Raw genomic sequence first — 21,493 nt, 5'->3', positions numbered from 1 at the left:
ATTTTTAGATTAAGTACAGGTTATTTAAATTCTCTTTGCATAAGTTTGCACAAATCAGAGTATCTCTACAGTAAATTTCCTTAAATTCAGTATCTATTCACTCAACAAACTACTTTTACCTCTTCTGTAGCATGAATCACAGGAATTTATCAATATGTGAAAGAAGTATCAGAGGTAGCAAAATATGTTTGTTGCTTATAATATGCTCCTATATTATTATAAGACTAGTACCAATAGTTCTTATATTATTTAATAATATGCTGTTAATAATACTTAAATTATTTGATGAAACAGTACATCAAATAACTAACGAGCATTTCATTTTCTTGTTTACTGTGAACCCCAAAATTTAAGCACCCATTTTCTCTCTCTTGCCAGCATTTTAAGCATTTTCTAAGTATCTGTTAGAGAACATGAAAAGCACTGAGGGAGGAAACAAACAGAACAAGCTCCATCTTAAAAGCAGGGCTCCATCTTGAAAGCAGGACTCCATCTTGGGCCGGACTGTGGACTTTGAGCTATATGCCCAGTATCTATGGAAATTACATACCAACTGGAAAACCAGATGCCCCGGATAGAAGAGCCCCAGGGCTCATACCTAGACTCTCTGTTGCCTAAAAGAATACCCTAATTATCTGTGTAACATGATAGAATCATAAATTCTATTATGCTTATTGGGGTGTGACCACAGGCCTATTGATAATTGTCCACTGTTAACTACCTAAGCTTAAGGCATACAAATCATGGGTTAACTTTGATTGTATCTTTCTTTTCCTTTGTCCAGACTAGTTTCAGAGAATTTGGGAAGGTGGGTTTGAGCACGTACACTTAGGGTACATAAGTTTTTCACAAAAACTGGTTGGGGTCTTTGGAAACTCTGCCTTGGGCCCACCAGTGTAATAAACTGCACTCCACTATCTGCATTGTCCTTCTGAGTGAGTTTGTTTCCGGGAACATGTGGCTACAACATTTGGTGCACTGGCCAGGAAACTCCTCACTTTGAGGAGACAAGTCCCATTTGGGACTACTCCGAGGCCTTGCAGCTTGAATCTTCTAGTGGAGGAAGGCACCTCGCCCTTCTGGAAGGATTCTGCTTCTCAATGCCCAGACCTTTCACGTTAGCAGGTAGTGGATGGCAGGAGGGGAACTGAGTGCTCAGGTGAGGAGGAACCCACTTTGCAGGGTGGAAGAGGGGGTCTGATCACCCCCTTGGGAGGGACTAGAAGGGGTGTGGACCCACAGGAGCATGGAATAGGCAGGTGGCAGTGATTGCGTGGTACACAGGTTGACAAGTGTGTTAAGTCTTAGGAAGGAAATTTGTGAAGGTCATTTAGGAGGTAGTGTCCATGCCGTCTTGGGGGAAATTATTACCAAGCAATCGTCAAGGAATTGTTAAGAGGATAAACTTGGTCTTTGTGTGCTTATATTCTGCCCTCCCCAGGGAGGTGTCCGATCTGCTGTGAAATTCTTGAGGCCCTCAGAATTGTCAGGCTAGAAGGAGGGGGATACATAAGTGATAATGAAATGGCTTTTCCAGAGATGGCTTGGGATGTGGGATATTTAATCCATCTGTGTTTTCATCCACACCCAATCAAGCCCACCAAGCCAGAATGGAGTTTAAAAGTTAAGGGAGAAACAGTCTTGGAATATGTGGTGTTCTGGTTAGGCCATGCTGACCGCAGGTGAAGACACACCCATCCCCCTCTCCCTCTGGGATCTGGCAGGTAAGGCTTTTCTCACCCCAATTAGGAAAGAGACGAAATGGCAATTTAAGTGTTTCATTGAGTGACAATATCAGAAGTACACAGGGTACCAAGAACTTCATAGATAGAATGAAAAGCAAAAGTAGAAGAAGGTCCGAGAAGGTAAGCAAGATGGGGGGAAGTGAATCTAAGGCAACTGTATCAGAGTGCATGATTAAAATTTTAAAGAAGGGATTTGGAGGAGACTATGGGGTGAAGATGACGCCTAACCACCTACACATACTCTGTGAGGTCGAATGGCCCCCTATGGGAGTAGGATGGCCACCAAAGAACACCATGAACTTAAAAATAGTGGAAGCAGTCTATACAGTAGTCACAGGAAAGCCAGGACACCCAGATCAATATCCATTTATTGACTCATGGCTAGGGTTAGCTCAAGATCCACCTATTTGGACAAGGTTTTGCATCCAGAATGAAAAGAGAAAAATATTAATGGCACAAACATTGACTGATGATAAAAATGGAAATTCTACAGGATTTGTATGGGAATGACCCGACCCCTCCACCATACTGGAGAATGACACACCTGCCTCCCAGTGTTCCATCAGGACCAGAGCCCGCCTTAATGCCTGATCCAGGGCCAGGTGAAGTTCATGCAGCAGCCGCTGATCTTCTGTCAACTCTCCTGGAGATCATAGAGCCGTTTTGGCAGGCTCCGATCCCAGCAATGGAGACCTCTGGTTAATGCCCCCAGAATTCCACCTCGGCCGGATCTCCTAGATTGTATCCACCTCTCCCAGTGAGTACTGATGGGAAGGGGGAAGAAAACACAGGAATTAGACAGATGCTGCCCTCCACCAAGGAACAGGGGGAAAGAACCCCACTACAGATGCACCTCAGAGAACTACAACAGCCTCCGATTCAGGATGCATGTGGGCACTACCATCAGCCCCCTGTAGCCTATGATTACCAGCCATTTTCCTCTACGGATATATTAAAGTAGCAGACACACTCCACCATACTCGGGGGAGCCACAAGCCATGATTAGGCTAATGGAGACTATTTTTCAAACCCACCGCCTTACATGGGATGACATAATTCAACTACTGGTCTCCCTTTTCAGCACTGAGTAAAGACACAGGATCCTAACTGAGGCCAGAAAATGGTTAAGAGAAATGGCACCTGAGGGTACTGCAAACCTACAGCCGTGGGCAGAACTAGCCTCCCTGGATGAGAGGCCCAATTGGGACTGTAATACAGAGGAAGGGAGGGGCAACCTGGAGAGATATTGAATAGCTACTTTACAAGGTCTCAAGAGGGGGGCACGGAAACCTATGAGTATGGCAAAATCCTCTGAAGTGATTCAAATGGAAAGCGAATTGCCCTCTGAGTTCTATGAAAGACTGTGCAAGGACTGTAGACTTTATACGACAATAGATCCAGAGGCTGCTGTGTCTCAGATGGTGATAAGTGCAGACTTTTGTCTCAATCCTACCCTGAAAATGTCAGATGGGGGGACACCAAGTGATTCGTGAATTTTTATACATCCCTGAATGCCCAATACCTTTGTTGGGAAGAGACTCGCCATCTAAATTGGGAGCACAAGTGACCTTTCCCCCCCATGAAAGGCCCACTCTGAGTGAGCTCAACCACCCATTTACTCTTCCTCTCAGTAACCCCTCAAGTTGAATGGAGGTTGCACGATCTCCTGGAAGGGCTAAACATTCGAGAGAGAGAGAGTTAACTCAACAATTCCCTGAGGTCTGGGTGGAAGACACCCCCCCCCCCCAGGCTTGCAAAACAAGTCCCACTGGTAATAGAACTCAAACCCAATACAATTACGTCAGCATCTGCCTTGGGCCTGCCAGACCTTGTTAAGCTGTTTACTCTTTACATGAGTGAAAAGGACAAGGTGGCTATGGGAATGTTGTCCCAGACTATGGGGACATGGGACAGACCCGTGGCTTTTCTCCCAAAACGGCTGGACAATGTTGCCACTGGGTGGCTAGAGATACTTACGGTCAGTTGCTGCAGTTGCCTTACTGGTCTAGGAGGCAACCAAGCTGACTTTGGGCAAAGGTTTGATCGTAAAAGTCCTTCATGAGGTCAACTCTCTCCTGCAAGGGGATCCCCACAAATGGCTGTCATCATCCCAGATTACTCAATATCAGGGACTGTTATGTGAGAACCCCCATGTTACTATTGAGCCTTGTCAGGCCCTGAGTCCAGCCACTCTCCTTCCTGTGGGAGAATGTGGGTCCTCACATGATTGCAAGGAAATATGCCAGCAGACTTGACTTGAGAGACCAGCCAATCCTCGACCCAGATTTGGTCCTGTACACCAATGGCACCAGCCTGGTGAAACAAGGACAACGACTGTCAGGATATGCAGTAGTCATGGAAGAAACCATCGTTGAGGCTAGCTCTCTGCCATCACACTGGTCTGCTCAATGGGCCAAACTATATGCTCTAATCCAGGCCCTACAGCTGTCAAAAGGTAAGAAGACAAACATTTACACAGACTTCAGGTATGCTTTTGCCACACTACATGTACACAGGGCTCTGTATAAGGAGAGAGGCCTTTTGACAGCTAGTGAAAAAGATACTAAAAATAAGGAAGAATTTAAGACCCTATTAGATGCTGCCTGAGAACCAGAAAGGGTTGTGGTCATAAACTGCTGAGGACATCAAAAAGTGGATACCCCCCGAGCTCAGGGAAACAAACTGGCAGATAAGACTTCTACACAAGCAACCAAGCGCTTGGGGGTGACAAGTGAATCCTCTATTAAAGCTCTCATATTGGCGGAGCTGCCTGAGCTAAAGCTGGACTCTCCAAAATACACTGAAGCCCAAAACCAACTAGCCAAAGTGTAAGGGGGCATCCAGACTGAAAAGTGACAGTGGGAATTGCCAAGTCACAAGTTATTGGTACCAGAGGATCTGGCATCCACTCTGGTAAGCCAAACACACCAAGCGACCCACTTAGGCCATGATAAACTGGAAGAGATAATTCAAAAATATTTCTTGGTCCCTCCCCCTCCCACCTTCCCTATGCAGGACAGAATCTCAGAACTGCACTGCCTGCTCACCAGTCAAGGCTGCCTCTCAGCACAGGCAGAAACCTCCGGGGATTCAGCTAAAAGACACGTTGGCCTTTGAACACCTGGAAGTGGACTTCACTGAAATGAAGCCTCACTGACACTACCGTTATCTGCTGGTCATTGTATGTACATTCTCTGGATGGGTAGGAGCTTTTCCTACCCAGACTGAAAGAGCATCAGAAGTAGGCTGGTGCCTGCTTAGGGAGATATTTCCCAGAATTGGATTTCCTGCCAGGATTGGATCGGACAATGGCCCAGCTTTCATAGCTGATTTAGTATGACAAGTAAGCAAAACTTTAAACATGAAATGGAAATTACATACAGCATATAATTCCCAGAGTTCTGGGATGGTGGAACTAACCAACCGGATACTTAAAGAGACGCACTCCAAGTGGATAATAGAGACTGTGCTCCTGGGTGGACTTGTTCCCGATGACTCTTCTCAGACTCAGGATGACCCCATGGCCCCATGGCTATTCTCTGTACGAAATTGTGTATGGGAGGCCCCCTTCCATAATAAAACAGATGTCCACAAATTTGCCTCAGGTAAGGGGAGATGAGAGTTCACAGCAGAAGGAACAACTGGGTAAGGTAATAAATCAGGTAACTACCACATGCCCAAGGTCAGGGCGGCGGCCTGGAGGAGCTACCCCACACCCGAGGTCAGGGGAGGCAGCCGAGAGGAGCAACCCCACGTCCAAGGAGTGGCGGCTGCATGGGCAAAGGAGGGCAGAGAGGAGCTACTCCACGTTTCAGGTGAGGAGGGGTGGCCATGAGGAGATACCCCTCGTCCAAGGTTGGAGAAATCCAAGTAAGATGGTAGGTGTTGCAAGAGGGCATCAGAGGGCAGACACACTGAAACCATAATCACAGAAAACTAGCCAGTCTGATCACATGGACCACAGCCTTATCTAACTCAATGAAAATAATCCATGCTGTGTGGGGCCACTCAATATGGGAGGGTCATGGTGGAGAAGTCTGACAGAATGTGGTCCCCTGGAGAAGGGAATGGCAAACCACTTCAGTTTTCTTGCCTTGAGAACCCCATAAACAATATGAAAAGGCAAAATGATAGGATACTGAAAGGGGAACTCCTCGGGTCAGTAGGTGCCCAAACTGCTACTGGAGATCAGTGGAGAAATAACTCCAGAAAGAATGAAGGGATGGAGCCAAAGCAAAAACAGTACCCAGTTGTGGATGTGACTGGTTCGATGGGGAAGCTTCCAAAGTGTTGGATGCTTCTGATGTGGAAGCAACGTCTGATGCTGTAAAGAGCAATATTGTATAGGAACCTGGAATGTCAGGTCCAGGAATCAAGGCAAATTGGAAGTGGTCAAACAGGAGATGGCAAGAGTGAATGTCTAAAATAGACTGGAATGGGTGAATTTAACTCAGATGACCATTATATCTACTACTGTGGGCAGAAATCCCTTAAAAAAATGGAGTAGCATCATGGTCAACAAGAGAGTCCAAAATGCAGTAATTGGATGCAATCTCAAAAATGACAGAATGATCTCTGTTCATCTTCAAGGCAAACCATTCAATATTACAGGAATCCAAGCCTATGCCCCAACCGGTAATGCTGAAGAAGCTGAAGTTCAACGGTTCTATGAAGACCTACAAGACCTTTTAGAACTAACACCCCCCCAAAAAAGATGTCCTTTTCATTATACGGGACTGGCATGCAAAAGTAGGAATTCAAGAAACACCAGGAGTAACAGGCAAATTTGGCCTTGGAGTGTGGAATGAAGCAGGGCAAAGGCTAATAGGGTTTTGCCAAGAAAACGCACTGGTCATAGCAAACACCCTTTTCCAACAACACAAGAGAAGACTCTACACATGGACATCACCAGATGGTCAGCATCGAAATCAGATTGATTATATTCTTTGCAGCCAAATATGGAGAAGCTCTATACAGTCAGAAAAAACAAGACCGGGAGCTGACTATGACTCAGATCATGAACTCCTTATTGTTACATTCAGACTTAAATTGAAGAAAGTGGGGAAAATCACTAGACCATTCAGGTATTTCCTAAATCAAATCCTTTATGATTATACACTGGAAATGAGAAATAGATTTAAGGGACTAGATCTGATAGAGTGCCTGATGAACTATGGATGGAGGTTCGTGACATTGTACAGGAGACAGGGATCAAGACCATCCCCATGGAAAATAAATGCAAAAAAGCAAAATGACTGTCTGAGGAAGCCTGACAAATAGCTGTGAAAAGAAGGGAAGGGAAAAGCAAAGGGGAAAAGGAAAGATATACAGATTTAAATGCAGAGTTCCAAAGAATAGCAAGGAGAGATAAGAAAGCCTTCCTTAGTGATCAATGCAAAGAAATAGAGGAAAACAATAGAAAAGGGAAGACTAGAGTTGTCTGCAACAAAATTAGAGATACCAAGGGAATATTTCATGCAAAGGTGGGCTCAATAAAGGACAGAAATGGTAGGGACTTAACAGAAGCAGAAGATATTAAGAAGAGGTGGCAAGAATACACAGAAGAAGTGTACAAAAAAGAGCTTCATGTCCCAAATAATCATGATGATGTGATCACTCACCTAGAGCCAGATATTCTGCAATGTGAAGTCAAGTGGGCCTTAGAAAGCATCACTACAAACAAAGCTAGTGGAGGTGATGGAATTCCAGTTGAGCTATTTCAAATCCTGAAAGATGATGCTGTGAAAGTGCTACACTCAATATGCCAGCAAATTTGGAAAACTCAGCAATGGCCACAGGACTGGAAAAGGTCAGTTTTTATTCCAATCCCAAAGAAAGGCAATGGCAAAGAATGCTCAAACTACAACACAGTTGTACTCATCTCATATGCAATAAAGTAATGATCAAAATTCAGCAAGCCAGGCTTCAGCAATACATGAACCATGAACTTCCAGATGTCCAAGCTGGTTTTAGACAAGGCAGAGGAACCAGAGATCAAATTGCCAACATCCACTGGATCATCGAAAAAGCAAGAGAGTTCCAGAAAAACATCTATTTCTGCTTTATTGACTATGCCAAAGCCTTTGACTGTGTGGATCACAATAAACTGTTGAAAATTCTGAAAGAGATGGGAATACCAAACCACCTGACCTGCCTCTTGAGAAACCTATATGCAGGTCAGGAAGCAACAGTTAGAACTGGTCATGGAACAACAGACTGGTTCCAAATAGGAAAAGGAGTACATCAAGGCTGTATATTGTCACCCTGCTTATTCAAATATTTAGCACCTATTTATTGTTATTTTATAATTAGTGGTTAGCACACCTTTTTCTTGCTAAGCTGTAAACTACTGGAAGACAAGGCTTGGAATTTTTTTTTTCTTTCTCATGATTATATTACCAGTATTTGCCTCAGGTGTTCTCACAAACTAAACACTCAATAAATGCTGTTTTTGATTTATTATTGTTTTAAATGACAATAAAGTAAGAAAGAAATAGTACAAACAGCTTACTTTGGAAAATGTTAGACCACACAGAGAGAGTGGGACATATTGCACAAATTATTTATTTACCTTAATTTAGAGCAAAATGAATTTTGTACAAGTGTAAATTATATTATCTCAGAAGAGGTAACTCTCAAAGGTGTTTTTATTAGAATATTAAAAGAAAAGTTTGCATTTGATATGTTGTAAAACTCCTTTTCAAACTAACAACAAAGCTTTTAAGAGTTGTAATAGAAAAAAATATCAACAGAAGCTCAATATGTTTCCATGCTACATATTAACAACAATGCCTAACACTCAGAGGTGATGCAAGGGAGAAGAGGAAAGGCAATTGAATTGGTGGAGAACACCCACAGAATTCCCAAAGCACACCTGATTAGCCAAGACAAACATTTTAGACAGAGCAAAGGTAAATGATACCTAAGGCATGGTTTCCATGATTAAGTTCCACTTTTAAGGAGTTGCTGGAGTTGTTCATTTAATTAATTTCTTGTTGAAGTGCATGCATTAAATGCCTTCAAGGATCCAAAAAGTCTGCAATATTTTTGTATCATCCTTTCTCTATAAACATTCTTTACTACCATCTCTTTAGGGCATCAGGGAGGAGACATGCTATGCTGGTTAAGTGACCTCAGTGTTGCCTTCAAGTATCAGAAGCCTTAATAAGCACCACTGCCTCAAAAGAGTCAGCACAGATGTGTGACTGATTATTCATCTTGCTTGAACTCTCAACATACTTTGATTAGATACTTCTTCAGGTTTCCTTTGGTCAATGGGGAAGAGAGGCTGGGGGCTGGGATGCAGAGGTGTTGCCATTCTTATTCCTTGCATCAGGACACTTGAGACACTCCCTTACAACAGCTCATTTTCTCTATGCACGAAGCACACCTTAAATTTACACACAGTTACATGTCAGTTGAGTTCAGTCTCTCAGTCCTGCCCAACTCTTTGCGACCCCATGGACTGTAGCCCGCCAGGCTCCTTTTTCCATGGGATTCTCCAGGCAAGAATACTGGAGTGGGTTGCCATGTCCTCCTTCAGGGGATCTTCCCGACCCATGGATAGAACCCACGTCTCCTGCATCTACTGCAGGCAGATTCTTTACGGCTAGTGCCACCTGGAGAGACCACATGTCAGTTACATATATCTCAATAAAACTGAAAAACAATGGTCCAAGAGTCCCACAGTTATCTTTCATGGTCCAAATACATGTGCATTAAAGAGGCAAGGCAGATCACTAAATCCACTATTTGTGTACCTTCAGTATTTATGCCCAGCAAGCAGGTTCCCATTCCTGTAAATCCACAGAGTACAAGAGTAGCTTACATATAAACAGATACTTTGGAAAGAATTCATCCCCAAAATGATTTTATGGAGTATGTCAAGAGATCACTCAATAGCACTGAGCAAATTACTTGTAGTTGATTTTTCAAATGTAGCTTTAATTAGGATGTCAATTATTGAAGCCTCCAAGTATCAGAGTTCATTTGATCGTGTTTCAGATTTAGCCTCACTACGAGGAACACTGATGGAATTCTCAAGAGCAGCAGTGATGATGAAAAGAAAGTGAAAGACAGTTTTGCTTCTTGGGTCTCTTGTTCCATTATGTCCTACCATTTGATCTCTTGCCAAAGAAAGGCAGAGTTTAATGAATTAGTTATTTTAGAGGCTAAGTAAACATGTAAGAGTTGGACTGTGAAGAAAGCTGAGCGCCAAAGAATTGATGCTTTTGAACTGTGGTGTTGGGGAAGACTCTTTAGAATCCCTTGGACTGCAAGGAGATCCAACCAGTCCATTCTAAAGGAGGTCAGCCCTGGGATTTCTTTGGAAGGAATGATGCTAAAGCTGAAATTCCAGTACTTTGGCCACCTCATGCAAAGAGTTGACTCATTGGAAAAGACTCTGATGCTGGGAGGGATTGGGGGCAGGAGGAAAAGGGGACGACAGAGGATGAGATGGCCAGATGGCATCATCAACTCGATGGACCTGAGTTTGAGTGAACTCTGGGAGTTGGTGATGGACAGGGAGGCCTGGCATGCTGTGATTCATGGGGTTGCAAAGACTCGGACATGACTGAGTGACTGAACTGAACTGAACTGAATCTTCCTCTTTGGAGACTTTAAAAAAAAATGGAAACCACGTTGTGAAATGAAATAGGTTGGTTGTGAAATGAAATAGGTTGAAAGACAGAGTAGCATGGACTTCTTGAAAATAAATGGATTAAGAAATAAACAATGTTGCATTAAATTAGAAAACACTGATCTCTGGCCTGGAGTTCAAACAGTCAAACTGTGTACACACACACAAAGTCACACACACGTTCACATATAAAATTAACTTTTATTGAATATTTACAATGTGCCAGACATTGTACTAAGTAATTTACATAGGTTATGCATATAATCTACACCAATTTCTGATAAAAGAAATGTATTAGTGTTGTCATGATAAACAATGAAAATAAAACTTAGAGCTATTAAACAGTTTGGCAAAGATTACATAACTAGTCTGTGGCAATTCTGATATTCAAACCCAGACTTTTCTGACTCCAACGTGCAAACTCTAATTCAATATGATGTATGACCTCATCTCCTGTATTGTCAGGTGGTTCTTTACCACTAGCACCACCTGGGAAGCCTCTTCAAGAAAAGTGTAGGTGAATACCAGTCCTTAAGTGGGGGAGAATATTTTGTCTCTCATTGGAGAACTCTTACAGAATTCAAGATACACTACTAGATATGGAGTCATGAGTTGAAATCCATCCTTGTTCTCAAAGAGCTAACATTATAGACGGAGAATAAGATGTGGGCACAAATATTTGAAATATAAGCCTGTGTGTCATAAAAACCCTGAGAGTTACATACACAGTGCTATGGGAGCTCAGAGAATGGAGTGGACTCAGTCAACTTGGTGGACTGAAAAGCATTTCACATGGTACCTTAAAAGATGAGTACTATGACAGTGGTTCAGCACAGGAGGAGATAAGGGAGAAACATTATTTGGAAGTGGAGAAATAGATACAAACAAATAGGTATGGGGGAATAAGAAACTGAAGGAAGAGTAAAGAGTCTATTTTCATTAAAACATATGGTAGGCATTGAGCAATGAGCCAGAAAGAAAAGTGCAGAAAGACCAGAAAGAAAGTGTGGGTCAAAATATGGAAATATGGTTTCAATGCTATTCTCTAAAATCATCCCACCCTCGCCTTCTCCCACAGAATCCAAAAGTCTGTTCTTTACATCTGTGTCTCTTTTGCTGTCTTGTATATAGGGTCTTCATAACCATCTTTCTAAATTCCATATATATGAATTAATATAATGTATTGGTGTTTTTCTTTCTGACTTACTTCACTCTGTATAATAGGCTCCAGTTTCATCTGCCTTATTAGACCTGATTCATGTGTTTGGGGAGGGAGGTGGGAGGGGGGTTTGGAATCAGGGGACACATGTACACTCATGTCAATGTATGGCAATATATGGCAAATTCATGTCAATGTATGGCAAAAACCACCATAATATTGTAAAGTAATTAGCCTCCAATTAAAATAAATTAATTAATTTAAAAGAACATGGAAACATGGGACTGTAACCAAACTTCTTTCAGTAAGTAATGGGACGCAGTTGAAGATTTTTAAAGTACGACCCTCCATAAGGACCTTCCAATCAGTATTGGAATTTAGGATGAAATGGAACAACAAACAGGTTCCAAGTAAGAAAAGGAGTCCGTCAAGGCTGTATATTGTCACCCTGTTTATTTAACTTATATGCAGAGTACATCATGAGAAACGTTGGACTGGAAGAAGCACAAGCTGGAATCAAGATTGCTGGGAGAAATACCAATAACCTCAGATATGCAGATGACACCACCCTTATGGCAGAAAGTGAAGAGGAACTAAAAAGCCTCTTGATGAAAGTGAAAGAGGAGAGTGAAAAAGTTGGCTTAAAGCTCAACATTCAGAAAACGAAGATCATGGAATCCAGTCCCATCACTTCATGGGAAATAGATGGGGAAACAGTGGAAACAGTGTCAGACTTTATTTTTCCGGGCTCCAAAATCACTGAAGATGGTGACTGCAGCCATGAAATTAAAAGATGTTTACTCCTTGGAAGGAAAGTTATGATCAATCTAGATAGCATATTCAAAAGCAGAGACATTACTTTGCCAACAAAGGTTCGTCTAGTCAAGGCTATGGTTTTTCCTGTGGTCTTGTATGGATGTGAGAGTTGGACTGTGAAGAAGGCTGTGAGCCAAAGAATTGATGCTTTTGAACTGTGGTGTTGGAGAAGACTCTTGAGAGTCCCTTGGACTGCAAGGAGATCCAACCAGTCTATTCTGAAGGAGATCAGCCCTGGGATTTCTTTGGAAGGAATGATGCGAAAGCTGAAACTCCAGTACTTTGGCCACCTCATGTGAAGAGTTGACTCATTGGAAAAGACTCTGATGCTGGGAGGGATTGGGGGCAAGAGGAGAAGGGGACGACAGAGGATGAGATGGCTGGATGGCATCACTGACTCTCTGGACGTGAGTTTAAGTGAACTCCGGGAGTTGGTGATGGACAGGGAGGCCTGGTGTGCTGCGATTCATGGGGTCGCAAAGAGTCGGACACGACTGAGCGACTGATCTGATCTGAACACGGTAGTTCTTTGAGAATAGACAGGAGAAATCTAGTAGAGGGGAGAGGAATGGGAGTTTTACAGCAGCATTCCAGGTGTGCTTTTGCAGCTTTATTGTAAAGAACATATAGATGAAATATATTTTGAAACTCACTTTTATAAATTCTAAGGTAACTCAAATCTGACCAAAGATCTTTTGTAGAAACCTGGTGAGAGTTTCAATATAAGTCTTCTGTTACCATACTCATTTTTCAATAACTTTAGTTAACAAAAAAACAGCTCTGTATCACAGAGAAGGGCTGACAACTTCAGAGGGATCAAGATGGTCTACAATATTTGCTAATAGGAATTAGCAGCTGGAAATAGCAGCAGGGGAGAAGGACTAGCTACTGCAAAGTCAAAGAAAACAGAAAACAAAAGAAAAAAGAAAAATCTTTACTGTCAGAGGCATGTAAACTGCTAAATTGCTCTAGCATTGCTTCTCTGACATTTGGGCACTAACATAAAATGGAGCGATTTGACATTGTTGCATGTGAAACAGAATATATTCTAAACAAATAAGGCCTGGAATGACAGATTTACTATTTAGATTATCTGTCAAATTCATGAGGTGAAGTACTTTCACATCACATTAAGGAATGTGATGTTCTATACGTTTTATAGATTATAAACATTATATGTTCTATATGTGTGTGTGTGTGTGTAAGCATGTGCATTAGTCACTTCAGTCATGTCCAACTCTTTGTGAGCCTAAGGACTATAGCCTGCCAGGCTCCTCTGTCTGTTGAATTCGCAAGGCAAGAATACTGGAATGGGTTCCCATGCCCTTCTCCAGGGGATCTTCCCCATCCAGGGATCGAACCTGCATCTCTCACATCTCCTGCATCAGCAGATGAGTTATTTACTACTAGCACCACCTGGGAAGCTCACATGTATATCCAGGGATCGAACCTGAGTCTCCCGCACTGCAGGCAGATTCTTTACCATCTGAGCCATCAAGGAAGTGTGTGTGTGTGTATACTTATGCTATATATATATATAGTATATATATGTATATATATGCTATATATATATATGTATATATAGCATAAGTGTGGCATAAACTCTTCCCAGTATTTTTTCCACATTTAGGGTAGAAATCAACAATTGGTCTAATGATTAGGTAATAAAATAGACCTAGAGATGAGATTTTGAAAAGTTTTTTTCTTAATTTTTTATTTTATATATGTGTGTAACCAATTGACAATGTTGTGATCATTTCAGATGAACAGCGAAGAGACTCATTCATACATACATGTGTATACTTTATTTTTACTAATTTTTAACTTAGCTATAGATTATATCAGCAGGTGGATCAAAGTAACTTAGGGACCATATGCACTTGTTACTATGAACCTGTGCAAACTCAGCAGTGCTTCTTCTAATAGGATTTCTTTAATTTGCTTATGATAGTTTTAGATTAGATAAAAGGAAATCTCTTAAGCATATAATCTCTTGCTGATCTGAGAAAATAATATATAAACTTGAATAAACTGGAATTTTTCCTTCAGTATATCTGCTATGAAAATAAAGAGGCGTGAACGTATGATGTCTCTGGCAATTATCTAGTTTTCTGTTATAAATACTTCTGAAAGTTGTTAGCCCACTGAACTGTACGAGGTGAAAACCAACTCTACACTGGCCCTGAAATTATCTGTTTCATATGTGGGAGTATTTTAAGATGCTCAATCATCTTACTACCTAAGGGCAGATTGTTACATACTAGGGCAGGCCATGCGAACCTAAGTGTCCATGCTTGCTATTGCCAGTTTCACTCAGTCAACTCATATACCTGGAATTATCCCTAACTTCTTGCTTTACTTTCCAATTTGTAAATGGGATAGGAGAAAAATGAAAAGGAATTGAATATCTGGCTATTGAACATCTATTGTGTGCCTGCTTTAGAATCTACTGTGTTAACACTCATAGCAATTCTATAAGAATGATATAAACATCCTCATATTGCAGATGTGAAAACAAATTTAGATGCTTTATCACCGATCCCAAGCTTCACATATAGTAATGGAAGAGCCATTGGCTGGAGTCTTACAATAAAGAGAACTCAATAATACGGTTGCCTAACCATGAATTACCAGCACTGCTTAAATATCTTTTCTACAGAATCCTTCCCACTAGTTCAGGATATCTGGCTTCTGAACATTAGTCCAAGTTTATCATATTCTCCCTTGGGCATTATACCTTGCCTGCTGACAGTTCACTTTTAAGGATCATACCTTCATCCTGAATGGTGTCCCAAACTCTACACCACCTAATTTGATGTTTATTCCTTTCTCGTATAGTCAACATTTAATTCCCAACATACTTTATTTATGACCTCACATGATAGAGTACACCAAGTGATGAGCTTTTAACACTGTGATCTCAGTATCATCAAAAAGTTTAATCTGTGATTATAAATACAATTTATTTTGCTTGGGAGGTAGACATTGCTAGAGGACTCATGTGCAAGCTAAGTTGTAATCCAGATTCTGTGTAAAGAAATGATTAATATGATAAAAAGTATATTCATCCTTGATTTCTTTCTTATATATTGAAAATTGAGACTTTTTAATTCATAAAAATTACTATTATATATTTTTGGTCCATATTCATGTTCTACTTTAAAGCTTAATAGCCAGTGGATATTAACATCATAGTTATCAATTTTTCAAAACTGGTTGTCAATATTTTGTAGTCTAAGAGTTCCAGAAGAATGGTTCCCATCTGTTGCAGTGTGTATTCATCTGCTGTGGGTGTTTACAAGCCTTTTATCTGTGGACATGGCACAAATCTGCTATGCTGCTGAGATTCACTCATATGCCATGGGAATCAGTCATATGTGGGTTGTGTCACATGTCAGGTCACATGTCAGGTCACATGTGGGGTGCATGTTTCACTGAAGAGACATTCTCTACGAATGTAAGAATGGGAGGCAGTGTATGGTTGGGGGAAAATCATGAACTTTAGAATCAGAACATTAGAGTTTTAATCCCTCTAACACTCAAGCCTTACACACATTATTCAACCTCTCTGAGCCCCAGTTTTCTCACTAAGAAAAGCAGATATTATAGCTATACATCAACAAAGCTGCTGTAGGGACTGGAGAAAAAGAAGAAATTGCTGTGGAGCACCTAGCATGATGACTTTAGTAGTCACTTAAAAATAAAATCATTAATGATTAAAAGTAAAGTACTCATACCACTAAAGATCAAGGACAAGAAATTATAAAACAATTGTTACAAAGATAAGCTTTAGAGCCAGACCCAGGAAATCTGCAATCTGTCTTTGTTACTTTCCAGCATCTCTTAGTGCTTCAACTTCCTCATCTACAAAATAGAGTTAATGATAATAGGCTTAATAATAGCTATAAGTTTGTAATGAGAATTAAATGAGTCAATGTTGTAACTGCTTAAAAGGCTACCTGCTATGTAGTAACTTTTATATAGATTTTGTGAAATAAAATAAATATATTCCATTGCTACATATGATTTTCTTTGTCTTTACAAAGTAAAAATGTGTACATAAGATGTTATGGAATAACTCAAATGAACTTTTTGGCCATCCTAACACTTTTTATTATTCCCCTGTACCACTTTACAGAGTTTGCACTATTTTATTTACTTTCTGTGTCAGAGGTCAGTTGTGTTATTTGTGGGAGACTTGAGTCACTAGCTATGGGTGTGAAGGTTTGGGGAGTTAATGGCAAGCAACTGCAAGGAGATCCAACTAGTCAATCCTAAAGGAAATCAGTCCTGAATATTCACTGGAAGGACTGATGCTGAAGCTGAAACTTCAGTACCTTGGCCACATGATGCAAAGAACTGACTTATTGGAAAAGACCCTGATGCTGGGAAAGATTGAAGGCAGGAAGAAAAGGGGACAACAGAGGATGAGATGGTTGGATGGCATCACTGACTGGATGAATATGAGTTTGAGCAAGGTCTGAGAGTTGGTGTTGGACAGGGAAGCCTGGCATGCATGGGGTCGCAAACAGTCAGATGTGACTGAGTGACTGAACTGAACTGAACTGAATGGGTCCATTCCTTGATCACATATTCTATAGCAGTTGCCTAATACTACTGATTTATTAATGAATATAAGTTATGATCACAATACATCTGTATTTAATGAAGTACAGTGGCAACCAAGTTAATGTCTATATTCATAATCAGACTATCCTTAGAATTTTTTCACAATCAAGGCCATTGTCCTTGAAAGTCATAGAAAACCATAAAAAGACTCCTCCCACATATACTAGTTTTATTTTGTTTTAAGTTTTTGAGAGAATATTATTCAGTTTTAGACTTGCTTGCATGCTGAGCATTGTAATTACTAAGAATCAGGGGGCAGAAAAGGTGTTTGACCTGGAAGAATTTATTATCCAAGGGAAAAAGTTCAAGTTATTATAAAATGCTGCATTACCAAAAAATAAGAATTCCACATGAACTGACATATGTAAACAGCATGTGCAAAACTGGGAAATGAACATTTCTGAGTAGCTCTCTATTTCCCCCAGTACTGCACAGATGCAGTGAATATTTATGACCCCATAGTTGTCCCCTTCACACTTAAAAGCTACTGTGAGTTATTTGCTTTATTTTTCAATGTTTTTTAAAAATCATGTTAATTTTTAAAAATCTAACTTGGAACTTCAAGACATGCACCCCAGTTGTATACATAATTTTCTAAAAATTCTAATAAAAATCTAAAAATTTACTTATAAGGCTATTTCTTATAAGGAAATGGACACTTACATTTTGATTTTCATTATTCAAAGAATAAGCTGAACTATTTCATGGTTCACAAGTTACTTTAATTAGTTGAACTTTATAGATAAGAACAATTCTGCTTAATGGGACACCATTACAGTGCCCATTTAAAAGAAATAAACCTTCCAAGTCACTATCTGTTTCATGAGTCTTAATTAATTGTCATCTGAATGGCAGAGGGAAGCATTATCAAAGAGTTTACAGATTTCAGTGGAGGAATAGAAATAATTTAATTTTCAGGTTATAATCTATTTCAGTAGTTTCTGTTTTTAGATTGTTGCTTTTAAAATCCCACAAATGAGTAGTGAATATCTTACTAACTATAAGGAACTATAAAACTTATTTATAAAACACATATTTTCTTTAAACTTTTCAGAGGCAAGTGCAGTGTTTACCAAAAACAAGGTTGGAAAGTCCCTATCTGTATCATATTCATAATAATAGTATGCAGTGCAATCCACCACTCTGTGACACATCTTAAATTTCAATTGAAATCTCAGGCAGTAAGGACACTCAAAGCTGTCAGATACCTGCAAGATTTACCTAATACAAGAGTCTCAAGTAAAACATACTGTATAAGAAACAATTGTGTGTCTAACAAGATTTAAACAAACAGGAGAGTCAGTAATCAGCAAAAAATTAGTACAGTTATTTATGTTGCACTCAATTTAGTAGAATACAATCAGGAGTTACTGGCTGAAAAAAATATTGCTGATAGAGCAATGTCTTATTCATAGAGGAAGAGTCTTACTTAACAATGTCTAATTTCACTTGACTTCTATTTACCCTAGCCCACTTCATGTCAGACTAGTATTTCAAATCTTTGGACTGTAAAGTACAGATTTTAAAATTGTGTGCTTTTCCTCAAAACTGCTATTCAGAAGACTACATAGGTTCTTAATTAAGTATATAGATGTGGGTTATATCACCATGTATTCTACATTCTCATCAGTTTTCTTGAGACTGAATCAGAAGTGCAAGAGTAGAAAGTCAGTTTGAAATTTGGCAGAACTTCATGAATTTGGATTCAAGTAATTTTGTACAGTTCTGAGGTTGCAATGAACTTTATTTAATTAATCATTTCTTCCCACAGTGCATGCATTAATTCTGCAACTTTTCCTAAAGAGGATAAATTAATTCTGTAAAATATTTTAGGATATTATTATTATAGAACACATAACTTCCATGAGTTTCAGAAGCACTCATGAAATAATAAACAATGTGATTCTCTCCTCACTTCTTTTCGTTTTTTTTCTAATACTCTGGATATACATTTATGTATCTACCTTTAAAAATATTTATTTCCTTAGTAACATGTAAAAGACATTTGAAAATATCTGGATAGAGGATAATTTATGGTTATTAATTTGGCACCCAAGGTGTCAGATGCAGGACCTCTCTGTTATTAGCAACATTAGGTAAACCAGCTACAGAATAACAAATTGCAAACAAATGTTTAGATTGATCTCATTTCATTTTTAAAATCCCTTAAGGCCTCTATGAAGAAAACAAATGTGATTGGCTTTGTCAGTCGCATTCTGAGCCGCCCTGATGGAGATGACTAAAAGTGAATTATGTAAAAATAACTTATAGCTTAATTTCTTTTTAAATTCAAGCTGGTTTGTTACAAGGAGGTCATACTAAAATTTGCCTAATTAATGTAAAATCAAATTGTCCTATACCTTAAATTTCCCAGGTTGCTCAGTGGTAAAGAATTCACCTGCCAACGCAGAAGATGAAGGAGACCCAGATTCAATCCCTGGGTCTGGTAGATCCCCCTAGAGGAGGAAATGACAACCCACTCCAGTATTCTTGCCTGGAGAATCCCATGGACAGAGGAGACTGGCAGGCTACAGCCCATAGGGTCACAGAGTCAAACACAACTGAGCATGCACGCATATATACCTTAAACTTAAGTAATACTACAAAACAGTGGTTCTCAATTTCTGTTGTTGTTCTTCCACTACATCGTTACTAGATTTACACATCAGTGAAACAATCATTTAGAAGATACTTTTTGGGTGATGCTTGCATCTGATCTAACAAATAAACTACCTCCACTATTATTATAGAAACACACTAGGAAGAAATAGGTATTTACAGTCATATTTTCACACAAGTCGAGGGCAAAGTCACCTAAAGAAATTTCAAAGAACATATATTGAGAAATATAACAATAATTTTTTAATATACATTCATAAAATCAGTTAAAGGGAAACATTGTGTTTCCTTTCAAACCTGTGGTTGGGGATGAGTCCAGATCTCCACAGTAGTTGTTCCTTTCATGGGTGTGTGAGATCGTACAACTTCCTTCATTGGCTTTAAAGAAGGAAAAAACAGAAGTATTTGATAAATGATTTGTTAAATGTGAAAAACATAGTACATTGCACACAAGCATCAAACACAGGTAAGTAAAAGAGTGCCTGAGTAAATATCTCTTTCCAGATACTGAAGTTATTGAGAATTTACAGTGTAACAAGTACAGTTCTAGGTAAGGGAATAAACAAGAGAAAAAAGAACTCTTTTTCTCATAAAGCTTATATACCAGTGTTACATTTAAGAGTTCCATTAAACATATGAATAGGATTGTGGAGGGCAAATTTTAAATATTTAAATGAATGAAATTTAAGCTGCAGACACTTTCAGTCCAATGCTTTTACAACTCAATGGCTTCAATAACTTGTGTTTGCAAATTTACAGTGTCTGAAATTAAAATCTATCCTGGGAGTGCCACCACATCACAAAGTTGCTATTTATCATAGGAAGATATTTAATAGTTGATATAAATGCTAAGAAATTTATGAATTGGTACACAGATACTAGCATACCAACCCAGAATAATTATCACGATCTTGAAAAGACATTTTATATCCATTTTATTTTTCTCAAGACAGAGAGCATATTCTCTGTTTTAATAAAGTGGAATATATTTAGAAAAGGCAGAGGAACCAGAGATGAAATTGCCAACATCCTCTGTATCATTGAAAAAGTGAGATGGTTCCAGAAAAACATCTACTTTTGCTTTATTGACTAGGACAAAGCCTTTGACTGTATGGATGACAACAAACTGTGGAAAATTCTTAAAGAGATGGGAATACCAAACCACCTCCCATGCCGCCTGAGAAATCTATATGCAAGTCAAGAATCAACAGTTAGAACTGGACATGGATCAACACACTGGCTCCAAATAGGGAAAGGAGTATGTCAAGGCTGTATATTGTCACCCTGCTTATTTAACTTATATGCAGAGTACATCATGAGAAATGCCAGGCTGAATGAAGCACAAGCCAGAATCAAGATTGTCAGGAGAAATATCAATAACCTCAGATATGCAGATGACATCACACTTATGGCAGAAAGCAAAGAAGAACTAAAGAGCTTCTTGATGAAAGTGAAAGAGGAGAATGAAAAACCTGGCTTAAAACTCAACATTCAGAAAACTAAGATCATTGCATCTGCTCCCATCACTTCATGGCAAATAGATGGAGAAACAATGGAAACAGTGAGAGACTTTATTTTCCTGGCCTCCAAAATCACTGCAGATGGTGACTGCAGCCATGAAATGAAAAGACACTTGCTCTAAGAAGAAAAGCTGTGACCAATCTAAACAACATATTAAAAAACAGAGGCATTACTTTGCCAAAAAAAGTCCGTCTAGTCAAAGCTATGGTTTTAACATGTATGAATGTAAGAGTTGGACTATAAAGAAAGCTGAACATCAAAGAATTGATGATTTTGAACTGTGGTATTGGAGAAGACTCTTGACAGTCCCTTGGACTGCAAGGAGATCCAACCAGTCCATCCTAAAGGAAATCAGTCCTGAAA

The 21,493-nt window shown here is 39.6% G+C and overlaps 1 protein-coding gene across 5 annotated transcripts in view; it reads right to left on the bottom strand.

Annotated features, from left to right (window-relative positions):
- PCDH11X (protocadherin 11 X-linked) overlaps positions 1-21,493 on the bottom strand; it is a 999,015-nt gene that overhangs the window by 549,410 nt on the left and 428,112 nt on the right. For all 5 annotated transcript variants that reach the window (XM_070784431.1, XM_070784432.1, XM_070784433.1 and 2 more), the window contains exon 4: positions 19,907-19,987. In XM_070784431.1, coding sequence (XP_070640532.1) covers positions 19,907-19,987 — 81 coding nt within the window. The remainder of the gene's footprint in view (positions 1-19,906; positions 19,988-21,493) is intronic.

Source organism: Bos indicus, chromosome X, assembly GCF_029378745.1.
Source record: "Bos indicus isolate NIAB-ARS_2022 breed Sahiwal x Tharparkar chromosome X, NIAB-ARS_B.indTharparkar_mat_pri_1.0, whole genome shotgun sequence".
NCBI classification, from domain to species: Eukaryota; Metazoa; Chordata; class Mammalia; order Artiodactyla; family Bovidae; genus Bos; species Bos indicus.
This window is presented reverse-complemented; position numbering and strand designations above follow the sequence as displayed.